Here is a 27,954-nt window from a genome sequence, read left to right as displayed (position 1 = left end):
TAAATATGTGAAAGCCACAATCTATGGTAAATGAGTTGCAGCACGTCTAATGAAACAAAATCAAATGCATCTCTAGTGAGAAGAGATTATCAATGTATGATGATTGAGAATATTACGTTCAAGTCTGGGTATAACACCTTAATCCAAATTAGATTATTTTTGGAAAACAACCAAGTTGCTATAGGACCTTGGGGAAAATCTTGAAGTAACTCTAGATTTAGTCTGAATTATAGGGACATGATGACTGTATTTAGATACTTGAAGGCGTATCATTATTGTTAGACTTTGTCTCTAGAACTAGGACCAGTGAGAAGCAGTGCTAAGGGAATATAAAGAAGGATTTATTAGTGAAAGCAGTCAAAATAATATTAGAGGTCTCAGGGCTTAATAATAGGGTCCCTGCAGTGAATTTGTTTAAGCAGAGGCTAAATGATAATTTGCAGTATTACAGAGAAGAGTTAAACCTGGGATGAGTTGAACTCTAATCTTGAAAGTTCTGTCCAGTCCTGTTGCTGTGTAATTCTCAGAAAACACAATTAGAATAAAAAAATTGTTTTCTAGTTGGATACACCTCAGTTATCTGAATTATTACCCAGTTTATTGAGTACTTACATTATGACCAGTATTATTTAGGGTATGGTTGAAAATGCAAGCATATTCTTTGGGGACCAGGGAATGCAGAAGCAACTAAAGAAAGCAGGACCCAACACTTAGGTAGCAAGGGGACATTTTATAGAAGGCTCTATGAGCCAGAAGGGGTTAAAAAACCGTTCTTTTGTGTGGAATGACTGCTAAGGAATTAATTTTCTGAATGTTACTCATTGTGGCAGAACCTGTTTCATTATTAAGCTGGGTCATTTGATTTTCTTTGTAAAAGGAACATTTGAAAGCAAGTTGAAATCCTAGAGAACAAAACTTGATTCTAAACAAAAAGTTTTATTTGCTTCTGAAATAAACCTCTCCTCAGCCCCCTACCCACACCCCCAGCAAAGAGAAACCTTGAATTCTGTTGGTTATAATGCAAATGGCCATGCTTGGTACAATGTGCTTGTTAGATAAATACTTCTTGAGTTGGTTCTTCTGTAAATAAACTCCCTTGCTCTCCCCCATATCCCAGAATTGGGAGGCCACCTAGAAAACTTTACCCCCTTTCATCATGGTGCTGATGTGACACATGGCCTTATTAGGTGACCAACAGTAGAGGCACAAAAATCAGGTATTAAGGACTATCCGGTATCAGATAGGCTTTTCTGGGAGGGGATGTGTAAGAAACCTACATCAATTGAATCTTGAACACCATATGGTATATACATTTTTACTATATGTTGTAATTTTAATAGCTTATAATAATTTATATTAATAAATTGAATGCCTCCTCTGAGATATTATTGTTTACCTTTTTGGATAAACTACCTTGAGGTTTGGTTATAGAGACAGATAGGTGGCTCAGATGGTAAAGAATCTGCCTGCAATGCAGGAGACCTGGGTTCAATCCCTGGGTCACGAAGATCCCTGGAGAAGGGAACGGCAAACCCACTCCAGTATTCTTGCCTGGAGAATTCCATAGACAGGAGAGCCTGCTGGGCTGCAGTCCATGGGGTTGCAAAGAGTCAGACATGACTGAATAACTAACACTTTCACTTATAGAGACATGGTTAGAAAGGAAACATTTGTTAACAGAAATGAAAATAAAAGACAATTTCTAATTCATTGTTGTTTTCCAAGGTGAATTTTTGATAACTTAAGGCCAATAGAAGCATGTTATAATATAGAAAGTTTGCAAGCAGTCCATGAAAATCTCCTTATCCCATGATACATATTAAGTATGTCACTAGGGCATTAATCAACTATCCCTGACTACCACTTGTGAAGCCTGAGTCTATACTTTTGAATTTCCAAATCAGGCATATCTTACCCTGGCAGAGCGAGTGGCAGTGGTTCTGGATTTCTTCATGTGGTGGGATTTGGATTAGGGGGGAATTGCAGATCCTTAACAACACTGCAATTCTCCAAGTGTTCAGAACTGGGAAGGCTGGGGGCAGGGCAACAGTTGTGCCCTATTACACTGTGTATGGGCTTCACATTGGTTGGGGAGTGCCTGAGCTGTGTTCAAGAGCTGTGATGTTTTCACCCATGCCTCTTTTTGGTTTCATTTTTGAGTGCTGTTTTTCCCTGAAGCTATAACTGAAACCAGAAGAGCTTTCTAGAAGTGCAAGAACTGTGTAGATTCTGAAAGAAGTATATATTCATGAGACAAAATAGTATTGTGAAATGAGTTCTGACTTTTTTGTAGGCAGTGGGGGGAGGGAAATGTATGTTTTCGGTGATTGGCTCTTTTAAGAGTACCTGTCTAATAACCTCTTAGAAAACACATTTTGAGCAATATGATAAAAATAGACACTTTAAAAAATCACTTTTTTTGTTGTTGGGTGGGGGAATCACTTGTAAGGTCCACACAAGTCCTTCTGTATACTCTCTGGATCGACTAGTTGTGGGATTTCGAACACGAAGTCAGATGCTGCTGGGTCACTTAGAAGAACAGGATGAAGTCCTCCAGTGCCAATTTTCTGATAACAGTGATGATGAAGAGTCAGAAGGCCAAGAGAAATCGGAAATTAGGTATGTTAATATATATATTAATATTGACTGATTTAATAAGCATAATTACATGATGCAGTAAATATATACAGAAATGGGTTTTTTTTACATTAAAAAAATTTTAGTAGAAGAGTTAAGTGGGTTTTGCTACATGTATTGTCAACTAATGTGTTACAAAACCAGTATTTGAACACGTTAGTCTAACAACTGTAAAATAATTGTGTTTTCAGAACGTTTATGGTGATTGGAGTTTAATTTTCAGAGAAAATGATTTTGGATTTCCTAATTCTGCTGCCACAGTGACAAAAAACATGATGAATTCTCCACTGGGTCCCACATGGTGGGGGGTATCTCTTTACTTGGTGAAATATTAGTAAATTCCATTTATTTTATGTAAGCCATAATTTAAAGAGTAATTTGGGGGAAACCTAATTTGAGGGCAGATTAAAAACGACTACCAGACAAGTCACCTCTGGTCCTGGCCTTTCCCTTTTTAGACGCAGACGTTGCTCGTGGAGTCAGAAGCCAGGCTCTGTCTGTTCACTTGTTGGATTGAATGATACTCAGGATCAAACACAGAAGTCAGGATTGGAGAGCGAAGGTACACAGACTCTCTCCAGTACTTTAGGTCTAATATTTATACGACACTTCTCTTTTTCTTCAAGCAATAATTTAAGAAGAATCTAGGGATTCTCAGAGACAAAAACTTGATTTGGAGTGCTTTCCTGGCTTTTCCTTTATGTTCTCTGCTCTGTGCTCTGATTTTTTGTTCTTTTTTTACTCCTTAGTAAAGCTTTTTCACCAGTCAATTCTAGCTAGAGTTATAGGCTAAATCTCTCAGAATGGGGATTTTATATTCAAACTTGAGTTTGACTTCCCACTCTTGCCTTCTTTAAAATACATCTTAAGTAATTTACTGGGTATTTCTTCACTGCTTCACTGGCACCCATGCCTACCATTAGTGATGTATTTGGCATTAGAGTCAACTTAGTCTAGCAGATGCTTGTAATGTTCACAACTGATGAGAATTTTATGCATTAAAAAATGACATAAAAGATGTTTATGTTGCAAAAACTATATGAGGAGATTTTAGCTCATTTCTCTTGGCCTATGAGTGGTGAAAACACAAAGAGTACAGAGAATATAAATAACATGATAAACAAGTCCTGCACTGTGAAAATAGCATCTTTTTAAGAGCCTATGCACGGAATATTAAAACATGGAAAGAAAATAGATTTTAAAAGTGTATAATAGTATAGAGAAGTGCTACAGTCACCATCCTTGAACCGTTTGTTACTGGTCTACAACCAGGTAAGAAACTTATGTCAGAATGTAAATCAGTGCACCAGCTCCTTCATTGAAGAAGTCTCACTATGAAACAAGTCTCAGCTGAACTAAAACAATGAAGTAATTGATTTATATTCTGGTACAAGACAGTAACAAACAGTATGGGGCCATGTTCTGATTAGTCTGGGATAGAATGCATTCTCTGATTACAGTAAAACTACAAGTTAGTAGGAAAAAAATGAAAACCTTTACCCATCTGGAGATTTAATAGCTTTTTTAGGTAGCTCAGATTAAAGAAAAAGTCAAATTGCAGAATATCTAAGAGCAATGAGAAACTGTGTCAGAACCTGCAGGATATGACTAGAGCATATATATGTTTTAAGGAAAGGAAAATTCACTGTAAGCTGGAAAACTAAAATCACAATTGCCATGTTTTTTCCTTCTCTGTTTGTCCCTTCCTCTGGTACTTATAGACTGCTTCTGTGTCTGCTTTTTTATTTTTAAACTCTACTTCTGTTAAATGTTTCTGAGCAGATAGTTTTATTTCTCAGCTTTGTTTCTTTTATTTTGAAGATTTAAAGATTGAATGTCTCCAGGAGAGTCAAGAGTTGAATTTGCAAAAATTAAGAAATTCAGAACTCATACTTACTGAAGCTAAACAAAAAATGAGAGAACTTACTATTAACATCAAGATGAAGGAAGATCTGATTAAAGAATTAATTAAAACAGGTAATAGTATCTTGTGAACCAGCTTATATGAGAAAGAAAAGCTTCTAAAGGTGCTTCTGATGTTGTTGTAACATTTACTTTAATTTCTGATGCTCAGGACTATCCATGTCAGTCTGAAATTTGGTATAGCAGGGTGTGCTCTAAAGCCAATACATGGAGGTTAACTATCAAAAGAACTTTACTATGTTCGATTTCATCTATGAATTGTCCTAACCAGTGTAAACTCTGTGTTGTCCTCAATCTCTGTGGCCCTTAATGTTTTTTTGTCACTTTTTAAAGAAACATTATATTTGGCATCTGGGAATAAGATGTCTGAGATGTTTTCCTAACTCATTGTAGTAAATACCTATATTAAATTATTGGTCTTTATTTTCTTGAATAATTTGTTTTTAACATTAATTACAAGCTTTGTATTTTAACTGTAGATAACCTTTGTTTTTGTGAAGATGTAAGGATTTGTCCTTGAGAGCTGTCCTCTTGAGTGAGCCAGGCTTTCGGCTCCTCCCTAGTCTCAAATTCTACCAGGTTCGGTGTATATACCACCGCCTTTCCTCACCATCCAGTTCCATCAGGCTTGCTCTAAGATGCACACCTCAAGGGTTTTTGGTTCCCCCAACTAATATACTCAAAGTATAAGCCTTGACTACTCTGAAATTCAGTGAAGAATTGAAGGAATAAGACCACTAACATTTCTTTTCCCCAGTTCCAATGCAGAACGACTCTGGTCTCTTGAGGGAACTGAAGGAGATACTATTAATACCTTCCTCTTCTTCAAGCCCAGGACTATAATCACACTCAGACTACACAAGTTGTGGGTACCAGATCCTCTGCCAGCAAGGAGAAACCTGCCTTCCCTTCCCTCCTCTTTCTTGCAGGCTTGCTTTCTAGCTGTCAGTCTTCCTTTCTCAACTTCCTTTCCCCTACAGTTGGACACGACTGAGCATGCACATACACACACACACACACACACACACACACACACACAACTGAGCATGCACACACACACACACACACACACACGCTGTCCAAAGCATTTTCGTTTCTCATTCCTGGCAGTGCATCCTTCCAGCTCCACTTATTCCACGTGTTTGATTTTGACTGTGCTCCTTCCTCGTAGGCAGGATCGATGCCAATAAACCTCTCTTAGGTGAATCTAGGAAACAGTTTAGGGGTTTAAATAGCTTCTCCATTCCCATGATTTCAGGGTAGTGTGCATAGAACTTGAGGATATTTACCACTCTAAAATAAATGATTTTCTTTCAGATAGGTTATCCCACCATGAGATATCTAGCAAGCACACTTTTATAGCCTGGTATACCCATCCTGGGAGAAGGCAATGGCACCCCACTCCAGTACTCTTGCCTGGGAAATCCCATGGACGGAGGAGCCTGGTAGGCTACAGCCCATGGGGTCGCGAAGAGTCAGACACAACTGAGCGACTTCACTTTCACTTTTCACTTTCATGCACTGGAGAAGGAAATGGCAACCCACTCCAATATTCTTGCCTGGAGAATCCCAGGGACAAAGGAGCCTGGTGGGCTGCCATCTATGGGGTTGCACAGAGTCGGACACGACTAAAGCGACTTAGCAGCATACCCATCCTGGTTGCCTTAAAATAGAGGATATCTGTACTTAAACTGAGAAGGTTCTCTTCTTGCTCATTAGAATGGAGGGCAATTTGGAGCTTCCTGAAGACCCTTAGAGGTAATGTTTAGCAGAAGGGTCAATGTGTACTTCCTTTTCAAAGCCCTTTCACTGAAGACTTCCCCAAACAGTAGCTACTTCAACCAAAATGAATAACAATGACAATTATACTGTATTTCATCAGTTTTAATACATATTTTTTTCACATTTTAATATCTCTGAAATCAGAATGCATCTTAAAGATCAGTGGCATTTTAGCATTTTATCATGGTGTAATTGGTACTGTGGTTTTTCTTAGTGGTTCATAAAATATTGGTGTATTAAACAATTTTTGGAATCTTAGAGTCTAAAACATTGTCATATATATTTTAAAGTTAGCCAGAATCAGAACTGTAGAGCTAGAAGACAACTTACATGTACTTATTTATAATTAATTAATTAATTAATTGAGATTTTTTAAATTAAAAGATTTTTATTATAATTTTTTTAGTTTAAAAAATAATTAAAAAATTAAAAGATTTTATTAAAAAGTTAAAGAATTTTAAAATTCAGAGATTTAAAATTCAGATATTTTAATTTATTAAAATTAATAAACTTTTATTAAAAATTTAGAGACTTTCAGTATGCCAGTATAACAACTGGACCCTATGATTATTCTTCCTGTGAGCTCTAGACTCTTACTTCCCACTACCATGGGTTTGCTAGTCCAGGGATAGTTGACCATTCAGAATAAACCAGAACCAAGTTTTTAGGGTCAGTAGCTGGGCTTAGAATGAAAAGAGATACAGAAACAATATTTATATTGTTTTTCTCTATGTTCTAAATATTCATAAGAAAAGCATTTCAAAAAAATTTATCTTTAACAAGTTCAAATGAGATGAAAAAGGAGAGGGAGCCAGCTCTAGATTAAAGGATTCTTAAGAAATGTAACAATAAGATGTATTGTGACCTTGTTTGGATTGTGATTAAAATAGACTAATTGAAAAAAAAATAGGCTAATTGTAAGACATTTTGAGACCATTGGGGAAGTCTGAATAGGGACTGGTAGCTATTAACATTGTTAGGTATGATAATGATTTTTTGGTTTTTTCCATATTCTGTATAAATGCTTATTGAAGTATTAATATATATAGGTAATGTTATGACATCTGGAATTGTTTTAAAGTTTTTAAGTAAATTAAAGAAGAAAAAAGGCATAGATGAAAAAGCAGTGGCAAAATCTTGGTAACTCTTGAATCTGGGTGATGGAGTTTCGTTATAAGGATTATTTCCCTACTTTTGGTATGTTGAAAAATTTTCAAAATAGTGAAAAAAAGAGAATTCAGAGATAGATTATGGGTAGTACGAAGACAAATTATAGTAAGCCAGGGACCAAAGAGTCACCCCAAATGCCTTTCTAACTGGAGTTTGATGCCAGCAAAGGTAAACTGCAAATTCAGAACAAAAGATGAACCAGAGAGAAGATTGAATGCCACCAGATGGGGACAGTCATTAAGGATCTAATTGTTAAGAGGCCAGATGACAAGTTGTGTTTGGGATGTGAAGGCACAGCTGAGTTTTTAATGCTGTGCCTTAGTTACATGGCCAGCATTTTAAGAATAGGGAAATTTTATGTTTTTGGTGTTTTATTTGGTTTTTAAACATAATTTATAATTGTTATTACTATTATTATGAAGGTAATGATGCCAAGTCCGTAAGCAAGCAGTATTCTCTGAAAGTAACAAAACTTGAACATGAAGCAGAACAGGCAAAAGTAGAATTAACTGAAACACAAAAGCAGCTACAGGAACTGGAAAACAAAGATCTTTCTGATGTTGCTTTGAAGGTAAAATTACAGAAGGAATTCCGTAGAAAGATGGATGCCGCTAAGCTAAGAGTCCAGGTAATTTAAAAAATGTAATTGAGAAAACTTATTTAAGGCTTCCTGCTTTTGAGGATTCTTATACCTAGTTAGGAAAGAAGTAGGATTCAGTTTTTACTAGAAGAACTGGAAGGCAAGTTTTCTTGTCCAGTATGCTGGTGGGTTTGCATAGTTTTAGTCTATGTAGTATATTTCTTCATTCAAGAAGTGTATTTTAACCTTTTTATCAAAACCACATGATTATAAATGAAGATAGCCACAGAAATAGTGTTATTTTCTGAAGGATAAAAGATTAACTAATGATTAAATAATCATATATAAAACATCTGGTATGTATATAGCACTTTCTTGACATTCAACAATGATAACTTTCAGATAGTTTTTTGAAATTATAACTGATTGGTTTAAGAAAGGTTAATAACTGAGTACCACTACATCTTATTCTTAATTTCCTAATGCTGGACTTTGCTATAACCTCAAATATAGCTAGAGTTAAAAACTTATATTCTGTGAGAAATACTCCATTACAGAGAGTTACTGTGTATGAAATTATTCCCAAATGCTTTCGATATGGTCAGAGTGCTTTGTTAGTCTGCTTATAGTGAATTTGCTAAAATGCCTTTTCCATTTCTTTTGATTCATAATCTATTGCTTTCATATTGTTTCCACTGTAGGTAGAATGAAACTGTAGTTAACCTAGTCAGCGCATTAGTTGTCTGTTTTTTAAATGTGCCACAGTTATTTTCTTTAAACAAGATAAGTATTCATTGCACACCTCCTGTGTACCAGGTTCTATTCTAGATGGGGATGTAAAAATGAATAGAGCAAGAGTCCCTCCTTCTAGAGTTTTTAATGCTACCTCAAACATATGGATGTTGCCATTAAAGGTTCTTTTTATTTAAGTAGCCTCTGAAGTCAACACCAAGTTAAAATAACATGATTTGACACTTTGCACTTTCCTTCTGAATACATATTTTCCCTTAGCAATTCACCTCAGAGAGTCTTGGGATCAGTTCTTTTTTATTTCTCAACCATTTAAATTAAGGCTATGATATCTAACAAAGTATTCATTTTAACAAAACATTAGTAGAACAAAATAAGAATTTTCCTGTGTGATTATTATGAAATTAATAATTTTATAGGTTTATATCCTACTTTTAGTACTGATAGTAATTCTTATACTCAAAATAAACAAGAACCAGTCTTGTGGTAATCAGTCTATTCAGATTCTCTATTTCTTCATGATTCAGTCCTGGAAGATTGTAGGTATCTAGGAATTTATCCATTTCTTCTAGGTTATCCAGTTTTTTGGTTTATAATTATTGATTGTAGTCCATTATGATCCTTTGTATTTCTGTGGTTCAGTTCAGTTCAGTTGCTCAGTCGTATCCGACTCTTTGCAACTCCATGAACCGCAGCATGCCAGGCCTCCCTGTCCATCACCGACTCCCGGAGTTTACCCAAACTCATGTCCATTGAGTCGGCGATGCCATCCAACCATCTCATCCTCTGTTGTCCCTTTCTCCTCCTGCCCTTAATCTTTCCCAGCATCAGGGTCTTTTCCAATGAGTCAGTTCTTCGCATCAGGTAGCCACAGTATTGGAGTTTCAGCTTCAGCATCAGTCCTTCCAATGAATATTCAGGACCAATTGCCTTTAGGATGAACTGGTTGGATCTCCTTGCTGTCCAAGGGACTCTGAAGACTCTTTTCCACACCACAGTTCAAAGGCATTTCTGTGGTATTAGAATACAAATTCATAAACAAATTCTCTTTCACTTCTGATTTTATTTTCTCTCTTTTTTTCTTGCTGAGCCTGGCTAACTTGTCAATTTTATTTATCTTTTCAAAGAACCAGCTCTTAGTATTGATCTTTTCTATTGTTTTCTTTTAGTCTCTATTTCGTTTATTTCTGCTCTGATCTTTATTGTTTTCTTTCTTCAACTAACTCTGGGCTTTGGTTGCTCTTCTTTTCCTAGTTTCTTTAGGTGTAATGTTAGAAGATTGTTTATTTGAGATTTCCTTGTTTCTTGATGTAAGCCTGTATCACTGTGCACGTTCCTCTTACAACTGCTTTTGCTGTGTCCCATAGATTTTGGACAGTTGTGTTTCCATTTTCATTTGTCTCAAGGTATTTTTGATTCTTTTCTTTGTTGACCCATTGGTTGCTTAGTAGCACATTGTTTAGTCTTCATGTGTTTGTGTTTTTTCCCAGTTTTCTTGATATAGCCAAAATTATTATTTTTCTAAGGAGGTTATTATATTTGCCATATAAATCTATAGCTTAAGCCTTATTTGTGGATTTAGCAAAGATTATTTTTATGATTGAGATTAAAAAGATTACATGAAGGATTATTTATAGAGTTTGTGAATTATCATGTCTTTTTTTGTTTTCCATGTTTCTTGCTGTGTAACTTTTTCTCCTGAGGGTACTGATAAGGAAAAGAAAGAACTTACTTAGGTTCAAAAGAAAGTCTCATAGGCCAAGGACTGAAATGTTTCCCGTGTAGTTTTAGAAATTTCTGTGCCTTTGCCATATGCATGCACAGCTGGGGATGCTCAAGATGACGAGGATGGTGGTAGGGAGAAGAAGGAGGGTGATAGTTAAGTGTCTACAAAATGCTCTATACACACAAGATGTTTTATATGTGTTATTTAATCATTATCTAATCCTTTGAAGTGTGTATTTTTACACACAAACGAGGAAACAGTTTTATGAAGGTAAAATAACTTACTCATAGTCATATAACTGTGATGATAAAAGTGGTTTTCAGTACACTAACATTTCATACCATTTAAAAATATTGAAATACTAGTTGTTTTATTGGTATAATGAAGTTATTTTAATTTTTAAAACTTTAATTTGTTTTAATTAAAAAATCTGAAATCTGTATTCTTTGCCTTTAGATATATATAGCATTATATGCTATATTAATATTTTGATGCTAACAGAGTGCACATTCCACACTTGAGCATCTGTGGAATAAGCACAAAAGACAATGACAACCTATCTCACTTTTAAATAAGATTGTCAGTACTTATACTGATGTTTTCAATATCATGTGGAAAAGACACTACAGTAGTAATATTAACATTTTTGCTCCAATATTGCAATTACTGTCAAAAATAAGTGACAAAACCAGGGTCCAAATTCAGGCTTGGGAAACTGCAGAGTCCTGTGGCATCCAAGCTAGTAGTACTCAAAGTAGTCCACTGCAGATTGTTCATTATTGGTCTGCAGCGGGATAAAGGTAAATAGGAGCACAGCTTCCCTCATCAAAAAAAGTCTTGCATGGAAACACCATCAGCTGAATCTAATAACGTCCTTTATGGTACAGGCTGACAGCAGTCTGTGACTGGTACTGGTCCACAGACCACCCTTTAAATAGCCCTGCTCCTAAGCTACAGTGTGTCTGTGAATACTTAATTTAATTAAAACAAAATGTGGTTTTTTTCCCAGCAGTTTATTGCCAAGATAAAGGAAATAATTAATTGTAGTCTGCATAACTTACAAATAACCTCACCTTAACTTTTTTATTTCATGTGAGATGTACTTAGTGCAATGCTAAAGTACATAATACAAATCTATGTTTGTTTGATCAAGATTAAATTGAAACACTGGTATTTTATGTTAGTATAGAAAACTCTTCACAGATGTTCACAGATTTTTAGTGCTATCTATGGATAACTTTTGCTAGAGAGGAAAAGCTTTATTTATTATAATTAAAGTATTAATTATAATGGTTACTCTCTGGGAAAATGGTATCATTTCTGATCATTTTAACTCAGGGATTAATGATTTCGGATATAGCTGGATTTTAAATATGAGTACAGTAGAATACTATGCAGTCACATAGAAAGAACAAATCTATGTGAAAAGACCTCTAAGATAAATTATATAGAAAAAAAAGGTGAAGAATAGTCTATCTAGAATATACATACATAAAGTTATTTATATGCATATAAATTATTTCTCAAAGAATACTTAAGAAATTGGTAATTTTGTTTCAGGAAGCAAGACAGGTAGATTAGGAATCTGAGATAAGAGCCTTTTTAAATATAAATTCAGTTTTGTATTGTTTTAATTTTTATTATGTACATAAAGTATTTTTAAATTAAAACACTCAAAAAAAAAGTAGCAATGTTGGTTTTGTTCTGTTTGGCTGCTAGCACCAGGAAGACTCATCATTCTTTACATCTTGTGAAAATTATGATAGTTGACCAATTGTAAAAGTAGAAATATAGAAAACAGTTGTGAAACTGTCAAGAATAAATTAAAATCTAGGAAAAAATGCCAACATGTGTAATTAAATGAAGAGTTTTATGTTTACTGGAAGGATATGAGAGATGCAGTTTTTCATTTTTAAATATTCCATGTGATCCAGGTCTTACAGAAGAAGCATCAAAATAGTAAGAAATTGGCATCACTGTCAATCCAAAATGAGAAACATGCTACTGAACTAGAGCAGAATGTAGATCACATGAAATATCAAAAGGTACAGCTGCAAAAAAGACTTCGAGAAGAAAATGAAAAAAGGAAGCAACTGGATGCAGAAATTAAGCGGGATCAACAAAAAATCAAAGTAATATTGTCATACTTTCCTGCTAAGCATAATATGAAATGTTCAACGGCTCAGAGCTAATGAAACCAAGGTCTTGATTCAGTTGGCTTGTGAGGTATCTAACCTTGGCCTGTCCTTGGCTGCTGTTCCCATTCACCTTAAAACTTTGTTGATCTACATAGTAAAAGCTATTTATTGAATTCTGAGTACTGTCTTGAAGACTTTGACAAAAGAAAGTGCAATGATAATTTCTCTAACTAGGACCTTAACTTCAGTTGAGGCTGTCAAAAACATAAATTTATGAAGCTGACTTTCTAAAAAATATCTAACATTTGAATAGGATTTCCCATTTTCAAAGTGCTTTGACATGCCTTAAGGTAAAAATGATGGTACCATTTCATTCCTAGTGTGCAGAAAAGTGATCAGACCTGTGTGCCCAGCAGTTCTAGGCTGGGGAGGAACTAGTGGTATCAGCCCAGGCTATGGAGCTTGGCTAGTGTGTATTCAAATCCCAACTCTCTCATTCTTGGCTGGACCATTTATTGGGAAAATCACTTACCCTCTCTGTGTCTGTTAATTCTTAAATATCCTTATCATCCTTGCCTCCGTAGAGCTCTTCTGAAGAAAAGGAGGCTGATAATAATCATAACAACAATAACGAACACTTACCTAGTACTGTGTACCAGGCTCTGTTCTATTGAAATGTTAAGCTGAACCCAAGGTTTGGGACATAATTGGAGGTTTCCTAGATTTTAAACTTAGGAAAATAACATATTCTCAGACCTTAGAAAAAAGAATGACAAAATTTAGACATGGAAGGGAACTTAAAGAGCATTTAAGCCAAGTTACTGATTCTTTATTTTTTTTTAAACACTTATATTGAGATATACTTCACATATCATACAGTTTACCAATGTAAAGTGTATAGTTCAGCGAGTTTTGGTGTATTACATTATTGATTTTTATAAACTGTGGTAAAATATAATGAAATTGAACATTTTTACCTTGTTTAAGCATATAATTCAATGGCATTAATTACATTCACCGTGTTGTGCAACCATCATCTGGTTTTTTAAACCTTTTCATCACCCTCAGTAACCATTAAGCAGTAACTCCTTTTCCCCCTCTTCCCCCCAGTGCCTAGTAATCTTAATCTACTTCTATATTCATGAATTTGCCTATTCTCAACATTTTATAAAAGTGAAATCATACAATATTTGTCCTGTGTCTGACTTACTTCATTTAGCATAAAGTTTTCAAGGTTCAGCCATGTTGTAGTATATATCAGAACTTCATTCCTTTTTATGACTGGATAATATTCCATTACATGCATACACAGCATTTTTTTTCTACATTTATCTGATAGACACTTGGGTTGTTTCCACCTTTTGGCTTTTGAATAGTGCTGTGATAAACATTGGCATACAAGTAACTGTTCAAGTCCCTGCTTTCAATTTGGACGTGAAATACCTCGATGTGAAATTGCTGTGTCATATGCTAATTCTATGCTTAGCTTTTTCAGGAACCACCAACTGTTTCTGATAGTGACAGCACCATTTTACATTCTCACCAACAGTGTTTGAGAGGTCTGATTTCTCATCTTCATCAACACTTGTTATTTTCTGTTTCTTTTTTATTGTAGTCATCCAAGTACATGTGAAGTGGAATGTCGTTATGATTTTGATTTGCATTTCCATATTGACTAATGATATTGAGCATCTTTTCATGTGCTTATTGGCCATTTGTATATCTTCTTTGGAGAAAAGTCTTTTGAAGTTGTCTTTTTTAATGGATTGTCTTTTGTTACTGAGTTGTGGGAATTCAGTCTGTATTCTGGACATTAAACTTTATTTGATACATGACTTCCAAATATTTTTTTTTTCCATTCTGTAGATTATCTTTGCATTTTCTTGATAATATTTTTTGATGCACCAAAGTTTTACATTTTTATGACGTTCATGTTTATCTATGTTTCCTTTTTTCCACTTGTGCTGTTAGTGTCATATCTAAGAATTCATTTCCAGATCTAAGCTCATAAGGATTTACCCACCCCTGTGTTGTCTTCTGGAGTTTTACAGTTTTAGCTCTTGTGTTTAGGTCCTTGGGCCATTTTGAGTTAATTTTTGTATGTGGTGTGAGGTAGGGGACCACCTTCATTCTTTTGCATGTGGAAATCCAGCACCATCTACTGAAAGACAGTTGTTTTTCTGTTGAATGGACTTGGTACCCTTGTCAAAAATCAGTTGACTATAGATCTATGAATTTATTTCTAAACATTCAGTTCTATTCCATTTGTTTCTGTGTCTGTCCTTGTGCCATTACACACTGTTTTGATTACAGTAGCTTTGCAGTAGATTTTGAAATTGGGAATTAAGTCCTCCAACTTTGTACTTTTACAGCATTGTTTTGGCTATTCACGGACCTTTGCAATTCCATATGAATTTAAGGGTCAGCTTTTCCATTTTGGCAAAAAGGTCATTGGAATTTTGATACAGATTGTGTTGACTGTGTAGGTCTCTTAGAGTAGTATTGGCATCAGGGCAATATTAAGTTTTCTTATCCAGGAGTATGGGGTGTCTTTATTTTTTTCAATATTGTCTCCATTTTATTTATTTATTTATTTCATTTTCTGGCTATGCTGAGTCTTCATTGCTCTGGGATTTTTTTTCTAGTTGTGGTAAGTGAAGGGCTACTCTTCATTGTAGTGAGCGGGCTTCTCATTGCAGTGGCTTTTCTTGTTGGGGAGCGTGGGCTCTTGGCACAAGGGCTTCGTTAGTCGCAGCATGTGGGCTCAGTTGTTGTAGTTCCTAGGATCTAGAACACAGGCTCAGTAGTTGCTCTTCAGGGGCTTAATTGCTCCACAGCATGTCAGATCTTCCTGGATCAGGGACTGAACCTGTGTCTATTGCACTGGCAGGTGGACTCTACCATCTAGACATGAGAGAAGCCCTGGGGTGGTCTTTTCATTTCTTCTTTAATTTCTTTCATAGTGTTTTATAATTTTAAGTGTGCTAGTCTTTTACTTTCTTGGTTAAATTTATTCCCAGATATTCTTTTAGATGTTAATGTAAATGGAATTGCTTTCTTAATACCCTTGAGTTACTCATTCTTAATAATGTGACAATTATTATTATAGAAAATAAATGACATTTATTATTTATCTTCATTCGATACTGTACTAAGCACTTACGTGCTTTATCTCATTTTTGTCTTTTTCTGTCCCTATATTTCCAGCTTTTCTTTTTCTGCTAGATTCTTTCTTTAAACAGCTTAGATTTTTCTCACCCCAAAATTATTCTTCATCAACTTTATACTTCTGTCTCTCTCTCTCTTCTTCCCTATATAACAAAACTCAAGAGGAGAACTGGGACACACGTATTTCTTACTCTCTTTTTCCTCATTTCTGCCATTTCCAGACCTGGAAAATGGTAGACTTCCCTTTTACTTCCTTTTTATCAGTACTTCCAAAATTCCCTATGGAAAAGGTATAATTTGGGGGTGTTCCCTGGTGGCCCAGACGGTAAAGAATCTGCCTGCAATGCAGGAGACTCGGATTTGATCCCTGAGTGGGGAAGATCCCCTGGAGAAGGGAGTGGCAACCCACTTCAGTATTCTTGCCTGGGAAATTCCATGGACAGAGAAGCCTGGTGGGCTATAGTCCATGGGGTCACAAAGAGTTGGACACAGCCGAGCAACTAACACACACACACACACACACACACACACACACACACACACACACACAAGGTACAATTTTCATTTTATTATGAATTTGTCAGAGCCCAATACCTTTGTAAAACAAGAACTAGTAAAAAAATGAAATAAAAATTAAAATATACAAAAAGTCTATCTTTTAATTATTAGATTCAATAGGCATAAAATTATTCTGTTAAATTGTTGTAAAAGGTTCTAAACACTTACTTTTAATTTCTGTACTTATCCATCATGAACCAGTAAGAAATAGCAGTGCGGACCAGCCCACTTTGAGTTCATGGCCTCCTTCCAGATTCCTGCTAAGCTTTGGTGGTGGACAGTAACATCGTCTCTAAACCCCAGTAGAACACATGGGCCCTCTTGACTTGACTCTTAAGATGTGAATGGAAACTGAAGGAATTTGGAAAATACTCTTCAGAGGACCATGATCAGTCTTGAAAGACTATTCTCATGCTGCAAAATCTGAGTTTTGAATGCTGGAACCTGAGTATTTTCTTTTTACATTTCTCCTGTGATAAATTCTAATATTCCTGTTGCAGATGGGTACCTTGGGTGGACTCACTGAAGGTAATGAACTCAGAAAGGCAAGAGTAAAGTGGATTTATAATTTTCATACTCTTACCCTTGTTACTCTAATTTGTAACACTGGTGAAAAATGAAAAAAATACCTAGCTTTTCTAGTAAATGCTGATTTTTGCTGTGAGATTTTATTGCTTGAATTATGGGCTAACATTATTTTCTTCCTTAATAGCCCCAAGCTTCATCTACTTATTTTTTTTCTTTTTGCAACTAGGAAAGTAAATATTAAAATGATTATCTGCATAAATACTTAATGATGGCCATGTGGTAAAAGCAATAAGGTGATTTTAATTCCTGTTTTCTATAGGAACTACAGTTAAAAACAGAAAAGAAAAATCTAAAACTGAAAGCTGAGGACCTTGATGCATTTAAGATGAAAAGGAGAAAAAGTTCGTTTGGAAGTATAGACCAACTCCAGGTTTGTCGATTCTATTTAGTGTTTCCTGGTTTCTTTTCGATTTGATGATTGTCTAAGTAGAGGTAAAAAGAGGTGGACTCTAAATAAAATCTTCAAACACTAGACTTTGCCACTGGAGTACAAAATTTCTAATATTTCTTCTGAAACTTTTCTGTTATTAAAAATTAATTTCTCATCCAGAAATGTGCTGTACTTTGTTTTGTTTTGTTTTTAATTTATTTATTTTTAATTGAAGGATAATTGCTTTACAGTATTGTGTTGGTTTCTACCAAACATCAACACGAAAGCTGTATTCTTACTTCAGTAGAAATGAGTTTATTTGAATGTTGTAAAATGTAAACATGAAAACTAGATTGTGTTTATCCTCATGTCAAGACTGGTTTATTCTCCTGGAAACAGATATATTTCTAAAGATAAGAGCTCTCTACTCAAACACAACCAAATTGTATATGCATCATATGTAATATATTAAAAAAGCTATTGTCTTAATGCCACATTTAAAAAATGAAATTCATAAATTAATATCAAAGTTCAAAGAAACAAAATTTTATGTAAATTAGGAATGGCAGTACTAAACGTCTTAAAAATTACTGTACTTAAAACTATAATTACCCTCAAATGCAAACACATCAACCTAATTCTGAAAAAATTATTTGCTCTTCTTAAATCTTATATATTAATATTTTAACAGTAAGATTTAGGACATGCATGTATTCTCAGTTATTTTACTAGTGCTTTTTAGAAATTGGTTAAAGAGCTTTCTCTCTGACATGCCTGGGAATAATATTTCTGGGTGGAAGGGTATGTGAAGGAGTAGGAGAGGTAGGAAAGCATAGAATAGTTAGCGCCGCTTTACAAAATGTTAAGAATCTAAATTTAAATGAATACAATAATAGGTTCTCACAGCCTGCATTGACTTTGTTGGGTTAAAAATAATAAACAACAAAAAAAAAACCTTCCTGATTTTTAGTGTTCTAAAACAACATTTTCCAGAATTTGACTCTAAACAAGATTATACATTAGTCAATATGACTATCCAAAAAGCTTATAATAGAATCTTGTTTTGATATGAAACTCTTTTATAAGAAGAAAGCATTTAAAATTGGCACTGTGTGGTAGGAATATTTACTGTAAGAGAGAAGAGACAAAGTAAGAAATTTTCAGAAAACTTACTAAGATACTGTGAATTGTACAAATCATAACTTTATTATCTCCAGTACAGGAAAATTCATTCATTTATTATTGTTTCTCTAAAAAACCTATTATGTTAGCAGACTGCTACCCAATCCTTGAGGGCTTCCCTGGACCTGGCGGGCTACAGTCCATGGGGTCGCACAGTGTCTGACACGACGGAGTGACTAAGCACAGCACAGCACCTCGTCCTCAAAACACAGCTAAAGTATTGCTTACTCTGAGGCAGGCATTGATGTTACTTCCATTTCTCAGACAGAACTGATCCCGCCCTCCATTTTTGCATACATATACCTAGGAGTTAGCTGTATACAGCATTTATTATCAACAATCATCGTTTTTTGGTTTCTCTTTTATTGGAATGGAGCTTACAGAAGATCTCTTACTTAACTTTCAAACCCCACTCAGTCAAGAAATGTTTGTAGAATATGTTTTAGTTGCTAGTCTTCATAGGGTCTCATGTGTGGAGTTCTAAGATATAGCTGGATATAACAAAACTAAAGTATTTCTATCGTTGCTCTGGGATATCCTTACTGTTCCTAGTAATTGTAGAGCTGCTATTTTACGGTTTAGTATTATTTAGATGTGTTGTTGCTTATAGGACCATACTATCTAGGTCTGGATGAAAAACCACAGAGCTCTGGACTCTGGATCTCACTTTGCCTTGGCCACTTTGCTGACTTTTTCTCGTGCATATTCACTGTCTTATTGTCTTAATATAGATTCCTGGGAACAGTTTTTTTTTTTTTTTATGAAGTTTGAGAAGAACTGGAAAATAGTACTATATGGATTTGTTTTCTTGTTATTTAGGAAGCATTGCTTCATTACTCTGTCCCAGTGCAGATGGGCACTTGGTAGAGTCCATCTGGACAGTTATTTCATTCACATTTTTGTTTGTACTTATTTCTAGGTACCCTTAGCTCAAGATGATACTGAGATGCTTCTTTTGGAAATCTTTACAGCTCAATTTATTGTTCTCAGAACTGACTCTCAGTATATATAAAAAAAATTGTCAGCCTTAAAAATCCCAGACTCAAGCATTTTCAAGGAATAAATTTTAACTCTTTATAAAACAACACAGGAAGATGTTAACTTAGAACCACTTCAGTTCAGTTCAGTCGCTCAGTCATGTCCGACTCTTTGCGACCCCATGAATTGCAGCACGCCAGGCCTCTCTGTCCATCACCAATTCCTGGAGTCTACCCAAACCCATGTCCATCGAGTCGGTGATGCCATCCAACCATCTCATCCTCTGTCGTCCCCTCCTCCTCCTGCCCCCAATCCTACCCAGCATTAGGCTCTTTTCCAATGAGTCAACTCTTCGCATGAGGTGGCCAACGTATTGGAGTTTAAATAGGAAAAGGAGTACGTCAAGGCTGTATATTGTCACCCTGCTTATTTAACCTATATGCAGAGTACATCATGAGAAACGCTGGGCTGGAAGAAACACAAGCTGGAATCAAGATTGCCGGGAGAAATATCAATAGCCTCAGATATGCAGATGACACCACCCTTATGGCAGAAAGTGAAGAAGAACTAAAGAGCCTCTTGATGAAAGTGAAAGAGGAGAGTGAAGAAGTTGGCTTAAAGCTCAACGTTCAGAAAACTAAGATCATGGCATCTGGCCCCATCACTTCATGGCAAATAGATGGGGAAACAGTGGAAACAGTGTCAGACTTTATTTTTTTGGGCTCCAAAATCACTGCTGATGGTGATTGCAGCCATGAAATTAAAAGACGCTTACTCCTTGGAAGGAAGGTTATGGCCAACCTAGATAGCATATTTAAAAGCAGAGACATTACTTTGCCAACAAAAGTCCGTCTGTCTAGTCAAGGCTATGGTTTTTCCAGTGATCATGTGTGGATGTGAGAGTTGGACAGTGAAGAAAGCTGAGCACCGCAGAGTTGATGCTTTTGAACTGTGGTGTTGGAGAAGACTTTTGAGAGTCCCTTGGACTGCAAGGAGATCCAGTCAGTCCATCCTAAAAGAGATCAGTCCTGGGTGTTCATTGGAAGGACTGATGTTGAAGCTGAAACTCCAATACTTTGGCCACTTACTTCTTGACAATTTTGGACGGACACTATTTTGTTATTCTCACTGTTCATTTAAGGTGTTCCAGATAGCTTTTAAATGTTCATTTAAGGTGTTTTAGTCAGTCTGAAGTTATGTTATTACCATATACATTTTATGGTGAAGAAAAACAAATTGTAACATTTCTTTGGAATTTTAATGTAGAAATTGGATAAGCAGAAGAAATGGTTAGATGAAGAAGTAGAGAAGGTTCTGAACCAACGCCAAGAATTAGAGGAGCTGGAAGAAGACTTAAAGAAACGGGAGGCCATAGTTTCAAAGAAGGAGGCCCTGTTACAGGAGAAGAGCCACCTGGAAAGTAAGAAGTTGCGATCTAGTCAGGTATTCTCTTTAATATGCTCTTTGATTCTGGTTGTAAGCCATATAAATTGAGATTTATTTTTCTATAAAGTAAATCAAACCACTGTAAAGTTAGAAACCAAAAGAAAACTCTTCTGGTTTTCAGTGTATTTGGCTTATTAGTGCTTATTTAATGACCATCACTAAAATCTATTGCAGTTTTGAAGTAAAATGTTCAGTGTTCTACCAAGTATGAGTTATCTATTATTAACTTTTGGTGATATTTAAAAAATTGTAGTGTGTTATACATAACATAAAATTTACCATTTTGACCATTTAAAAGTGTACAATTCAGCAGCATTAATTATATTCAGTGTTGTACAACCATCACTGTTATCTATTTCCAAACTTTGTATTATCCCAAACAGAAACTATGTAACCATTTAGAATAACTTGCTTGCCATTTCCCATGGAAGCCTCTATTATTAGCCTTAGTGGATGTTTTAAAAATAATCTGTACTATTAGAGAGTGAACATTGGGTGAACATTGAGTGAACATTGGTAATCTAGAAGAATAGACTTGAAAATGATCTAACTATTACTACTACTCATGATTCCTATAAAAGAAAGAAGACTTTGTAAAATACAGATTTGTTCATTTTTCTACTTATAAAGACTTGAGTACCTTTACAAAAATTTTTGTTGTAGGACTTGTGTTTTATGAGCCATTCAAATAAGTGGTTTTATGAAGGACTTTGCCTCAGTTTCAGGTTTTGAAAAATGATTGTAGAAGTATTATGAGGACCAGGAGAAGTTTTTTTGATAATCGCAGTAGCAACAATAGCATCTGAAAATAAAGCTGACTTGCCCTAGACTTTAGGAAAACTTTCTCTACAAAGAGAAAGACAAATCCCATATGATATCACTTGTATGTAGAATCTAAAATTTGGCACAAATGAGCCTATTTACAAAACAGAAACAGACTCATACTTGTGTTTGGCAAGGGAGAGTGGGGGAGGGAGAGGGATGGACTGGGAGTTTGGGGTTGGTAGATCCTAACTATTACATTAGAATGGATAAACAACAAGATCCTAATGTATAGCCCAGCGAACTATATTCAATATCCTGTGATAAACCATTATGGAATATATAAAAAATAATGTATATAGGTATATAACTGAGTCACTTTGTTGTACAGCAGAGATTGGCACAATATTGTAAATCAATTATACTTCAACTTTTAAAAATTGTAAAGTAATTAGCCTCCAACTAAAATAAATAAATTTTAAAAAAAATTGTAAAAAAAGACTTTCTGCACAGACCTTTGCCTCCAGCTGACCTTGAGCCTGGGGTCAGTCATGGAATCATGGAATAAGCTCTGCCTCTTTATTAAAAAACCTGCCTTTCATCCAGCATAGATGTACCACTAGGTCGGGGTGATGGTGACATGTTCTTAACTTCTCCACCTTAGTGTAACATGTGGACAAGATCTGCTCTTACCTCTGCTCTATCCTCTGTTTCCCAAACATGTTGAGATAGCTTTTAGCAGCAGGCTATTGGACACTGGAGTAGGGGGAGCCCTTCTAACCAGCCTAGTTGCTGGTGCTCCATCCAGGTAACTTGTTCACACTGGCTATCAGGGTCAGGTTTTAGAAGCTGCCCCCCTCCCCACAAAAAAGAAACTGTAATGACAGCAAAGAGGATTTACAAATCAATGTATCAAGTGAATAAATAGAGGAAAATACCTGGGACCTTTATGATACCTTCTGTATCAAAAAAGAGAAAAAGAAAGGAGTGAGAAGGAAGCTCTTATTCCTGAAATACATTTACTTTATGATGCAGGAAAAACAAAGAAAAGAAAATAGGTGTTTTCTGGTTTCAACGAGATGTAATATTTAGGAAGTAAGAACATACGGAGGTAAGCATAGAGTGCAAATAAATGAAACCCACAGTAGATCATAGCAAAACTGATTCTTTGAAGATAGTTTTAATTAAACAGAAGAGAAACTTGAGACATATTTCAGGGTTCTTTTTGAATAAAGGATATTACAAAGGATAAAGCATATTACATATTTTTTCAGTATTTAAGAAATACTATAAGATGTGATTGTATGCATTTCAGACAAGAAACACAGTATAAAAAAGCCTATATTCAGGGCTTCCCTGGTGGCTCATTGGTAAAGAATCCACCTGCCAATGCAGTAGACACAGGTTCGATCCCCAGTCCAGGAAGATCCTACATGCCGTGGAGCAACTAAGCCTGTGTGCCACAACTATTGAACCTGTACCCCATAGTCCATGAACTTCAACTTCTGCAGCCCACATGCTAAAGCCCATGCCCCACAACAAGAGAAGCCACTGCAGTGAGAAACTATCACTCCACAACTAGAGTGGCCTGCTCTCACCACAACTAGAGGAAAGCCCATTCAGCAACAAAGACCCAGCACGGCCAAAAATAAATTAAAAAAAAAAGATTTATCTTAAAAAGTCTATATATTCATACCATATACAAATAAAATGAATCAAAGACCTAAATGTAAGTGCTAAAACTATAAGTGTCTTAGAAAGAAACATAAGTATAACTTTTTGTGACCTTAGGTTGCTGCTGCTGCTAAGTCGCTTCAGTCGTGTCCAACTCTGTGCGACCGCATAGACGGCAGCCCACCAGGCTCCCCTGTCCCTGGGATTCTCCAGGCAAGAATACTGGAGTGGGTTGCCATTTCCTTCTCCAGTGCATGAAAGGGAAAAGTGAAAGTGAAGTCGCTCAGTGTTGTCCGACTCTTAGCGACCCCATGGACTGTAGCCTACCAGGCTCCTCCGTCCATGGGATTTTCCAGGCAAGAGTACTGGAGTGGGGTGCCATTGCCTTCTCCGGACCTTAGGTTAAGCAGTGGTTTATTGAATATTACACCTAAAACACGAACAACAGAAAAAATTAGATAAATTGGACTTTCATCAATATTAAAAGCATTTGTAATGTAAGGAACACCATCCAGAAAGTGAAAAGATAACCCATAGAATGGGAGAAGGTGTTTGTACATCATTAAGTCTGTATTTAGAACAGATGTAGAACTCTTTAACAACTCAGTAGTAAAAAGGCAACCCAGTTTAAAAATGGGCAAAGGATTCAGATAGAAATTTCTCCAAAGGTTTGCAAATGGCCAGTAAGCACGTGAAAATATACTCAACATCGTAGCCATCTTGTAAATGGAAATCAACATTTAAATGAGATAGTGCTTCATACCCACTAAGATGACTATAATCAGAAAAATAATTTTGGTGAAGATGTGAAGTAATTGGAATTCTTACACATTGCTGGTGGGATTGTAAAATGGGGTAGTTACTTTGGATAACATGTTGAACATAGAATTACCAGATGACCTAGCATTCACTCCTAGGTGTACATTCAAATCAAGTGAAGACATAAGTACACACAAAAACTTGTACATGAATATTTATAACAGCATTATTCGTGATAGTCAAAAAATGAAAGCAATCCAGTGTCCTTCAACTGATAATGTGTAAACGAAATGTGGTACACATTCATATAATGGAATATTATTCAACAGTAGAAAGGAATGAAGCACTGATACGTGCTACAACATGGATGAACCCTGAAAACATTATGTTAAATGAATGTCAAATGAAAGAAGTCAGTCACAGTAGACAATTCCATCGAGACAGAAAGTAGAATACTGGTTACTTAGAACTGGATAGGGGCTTGGCGAGGAAATAGAATGAGTGCTAGTGGGCATAGGGTTTTTTCTGAGAGACTGATGAAAATGTTCTGAGATTGATTATGGTGATGGTTGCACAACTTTGCAAATACACTTAAAACCATCGAATTATACACTTTAAATCGATGTATAGGAACTATATTTTAGTAAAGCGATTACTCAAAAAAAAAAATAACTATAAACACATAAAGGGAAAAAACAGTAGGGGAGATAACAGAAGACAAAAGGTTACCAAAAAAATGTAGCTGGAAAGCAGATAGATAAGTGGTTACTGGCTTAGCAGGACAGAAAAAGCTGAAATCCAAGTACCTAGAAGAGGGACACCAAGGAGATCAAGCCTTTATCTTTAGCTTTTTTAGTAACAGCTTCACAAGCTATAATTCACATAAACATGAAAAAAAACCTCAGAAATGAAGGGACCATGAATTTTAGAAGAGAGGAGTGAGGCCTAAGAATGAAAACAGGGCATTGTCGGGAAACCATCCTTTTCTAATTCTGGACTAGATGATTCATTTTCTGAAGATTGAACCAAGTACAGCAGAGGGCTGGGGTAAGTCAAAATAAACAGGGAATGAATGAAAGTCTGAATCCTGAGATATCCATTACCTAACCCCTTCATAGATCCCAAAATGCAGGCAGCCAGACTTATACTTCCCAGCAGAAGATTGGTAGATTTTTCTGAAACAGTCCCAGGAAAAAATACCCTAAAAATTTACATTTGGGAGCCCCCAACTAAGTGTCCAGGTTCCAGGTATATCCTACTGTCATATATCTTAACCCACCACAATATCAGCATTTTAATACCTGACTCTTAAGTATCATGGAGATCTCAGGAATGCTACTAACATTAAAAATGGAGGCCAAAACAAAAGAAAAAAAAAATATGATGATCAGAGAAATTAGAGATAGAACAAGGAGCTGAAAAAACTTTAAAAATCTTAATATCCTCAAAGTGGTAAAAGCTGATACTCCATCCATAAAACAAGAACTGCAGGATATGAAAAACATGAAAGAACTTTTGGAAATTAAAAGCTTTGAAGGATAATGTTAAGAAACATCTCAGAAAGTAAATAAAAAATAAATAGAAAATAAGAGGAATAAAATTTAATTGACAGATAAACCCACAAAGTCCATCATCCAAGTAACAGGAATTCCAGAAAGATAAAACAGAGGAAACAGGAGAAGAGATTATCAAAGACCTAATACAAAAAAATTGCCAACACTGAAGATATGGAAACTCTGGGTTGAAATTGTTTATCAAGGGCATAGCAAAGACTACCAAAAGCATATCATTGTGTAAATTATGAGAGTCAGAATGGCACTGGAGTTCTCAACCTTCTTCATTAGAAGTTAGAAGACCTGAAGCAGTCTTAAAACTCATAAAGAAAATGGTATCCAAACAAAGCTTCTCTTTTTAGACTAATATAAATTAAATGGGAAGGTAGAATACAGACATTTTCAGGTGAAAAAAATTATCTACAACCTAGCCTGTCTCAGGAAACTACTAGAGGATATACTCCTTAAATATGAGGGCATAAGCTATGAAAAAGAAAGACTTGGGACCCAGAAAATGTGCTCTAACTGGAAATTTTCAGGATAGTACCAAAGGAAGTCTAGGAACAACTATAGTCTAGTTTGGAGCAGGAGGATGGAGACTCCAGGCAAAATGTTTCCAGAAGAGAAGAGAATGAAAATATTCCCTGAATAAGTTTTGATCAACTGAAAAAATAATGTTAAGAGGAATTTTATAGTTCTATTGGAAAAGAATTAGTTATAAGGAAACAAAAAAAATTGTTCCAGATGGAAATATGATCATTTTGTCCTGGATAGTTCAGTTATGAATAATATTCACAAAGTCATGTAAACTATTGATTTAAGTAAAAACTGTAATACAACTTGAGTTGGGAGAATACAGGGAGGGGAAATACAGACAAGGAGGCATAAGAGTGCTAAATCCTTATCTTCCATAATAGACAACCAGCAGACAGTATCTGAAATTGGTAATGTTATTTAGAAACATGGACATAAACCAGAAGAAATAGATTGAAAGGTTAAAGATGGTCGTTTCTTGGGAGCAGAAATCAGGGGAAAGGGTGGTGTAGGAGACTACTTTTTAAAAAAATTATAAACCTTATGGTAGTATATACACGTAATTATTTTGATGAAATACCAAGACCAGGCACAGCCAAATAAATAATAAAAAAATTTTTTTAATCTCCACTTAAAAAAAAAAGACATTCAACTTAAGACTTAGAAAATGAAGCCCCCCAAAAAAATCCATGGGAGAAAATAATAATGTAAGAGCTAATAATATGTTCACATAGTAGCTTTCTCTCTGTTTTTTCCCAATTTGTTTATAGTCTGTATTTCTAATAACTAACCTTAGGGTGTCTGGTTGATTATCTTTTTAGGCTTTGAACACAGACAGTTTAAAAATATCAACTCGCCTGAGCTTGTTGGACCAAGAGTTGTCAGAAAAGAATGTGCAGCTCCAGAGCAGCACAGCTGAGGAGAAAATAAAGATTTCAGAACAAGTACAAGCCCTCCAGAGAGAAAAGGATCAGCTGCAGATACGAAGAAACAGCGTGGATGAGAAACTTAAAAATGGTAGCGTGTTGTCACCTGAAGTAAGTCAGTATGCTTTGGAACTGGAAGTACTGTATGATGGATCACTTGGATGATTTCCTTCACCTTTGTTACCTAAACATAAAAATGATAAACCTAATCAACTTTGTTTCCTTGAGACTTTGTCAGATGTACTGAGTTTCCTTGGCACCTGTTTGGTGCCATAAGCCATGCTTGACTAGAGACTGTGATGGTCCATGAATGTGGCCCCTTCTTGGCATTACCAGGGACAGGGAGACTCACACTTGCCTTGAGTATGGCCTTTCTCAGCTGAGGTTTTCACAGAACACAAAATGATTTGAGGGACTCTTTTTCTCATTTCTTCTAAAGAGGGCACCTTTTCTTTATGCATTTTTCTTGGATGATACTTGGTAATTCATCGTCTATAACAGAGGCCTAGAGCATTAAGGGTTAATTGCTTTAGAAAGTACGGGAGCATTGTTCCACACTAAGTCCTAGCCAAGGAGATGTGCAAAATTCAACCCCCAATAGAAATACCTTTTAGGAGTTTTCATTTAGGGGAACATGTGGCTTCTCTTCATCATTATTTTTTAAACTATGTAAAAGGTGTTGCATTTATTAGCTACCAAATTGTCCCAGACTTGGTCTTTTTTCAAAATTTTATTTAAGTTGGCAGTGGT

The 27,954-nt window shown here is 35.6% G+C and overlaps 1 protein-coding gene across 28 annotated transcripts in view; it reads left to right on the top strand.

The window, feature by feature from the left end:
* KIF27 (kinesin family member 27) overlaps positions 1-27,954 on the top strand; it is an 80,948-nt gene that overhangs the window by 38,762 nt on the left and 14,232 nt on the right. For 20 of the 28 annotated variants that reach the window (XM_081520976.1, XM_081520874.1, XM_081520851.1 and 17 more), the window contains 8 exons: positions 2,450-2,619; positions 3,096-3,199; positions 4,459-4,614; positions 7,935-8,140; positions 12,503-12,700; positions 17,280-17,390; positions 20,817-20,993; positions 27,100-27,315. In XM_081520976.1, coding sequence (XP_081377102.1) covers positions 2,450-2,619; positions 3,096-3,199; positions 4,459-4,614; positions 7,935-8,140; positions 12,503-12,700; positions 17,280-17,390; positions 20,817-20,993; positions 27,100-27,315 — 1,338 coding nt within the window. The remainder of the gene's footprint in view (positions 1-2,449; positions 2,620-3,095; positions 3,200-4,458; positions 4,615-7,934; positions 8,141-12,502; positions 12,701-17,279; positions 17,391-20,816; positions 20,994-27,099; positions 27,316-27,954) is intronic. The other 8 variants (XM_081520988.1, XM_081521008.1, XM_081520992.1 and 5 more) reach the window with 3 other exon arrangements.

This window comes from Giraffa tippelskirchi, chromosome 1, assembly GCF_054371585.1.
Source record: "Giraffa tippelskirchi isolate mGirTip1 chromosome 1, T2T-mGirTip1v1.2.pri, whole genome shotgun sequence".
Classification (NCBI taxonomy): Eukaryota; Metazoa; Chordata; class Mammalia; order Artiodactyla; family Giraffidae; genus Giraffa; species Giraffa tippelskirchi.
This window is presented reverse-complemented; position numbering and strand designations above follow the sequence as displayed.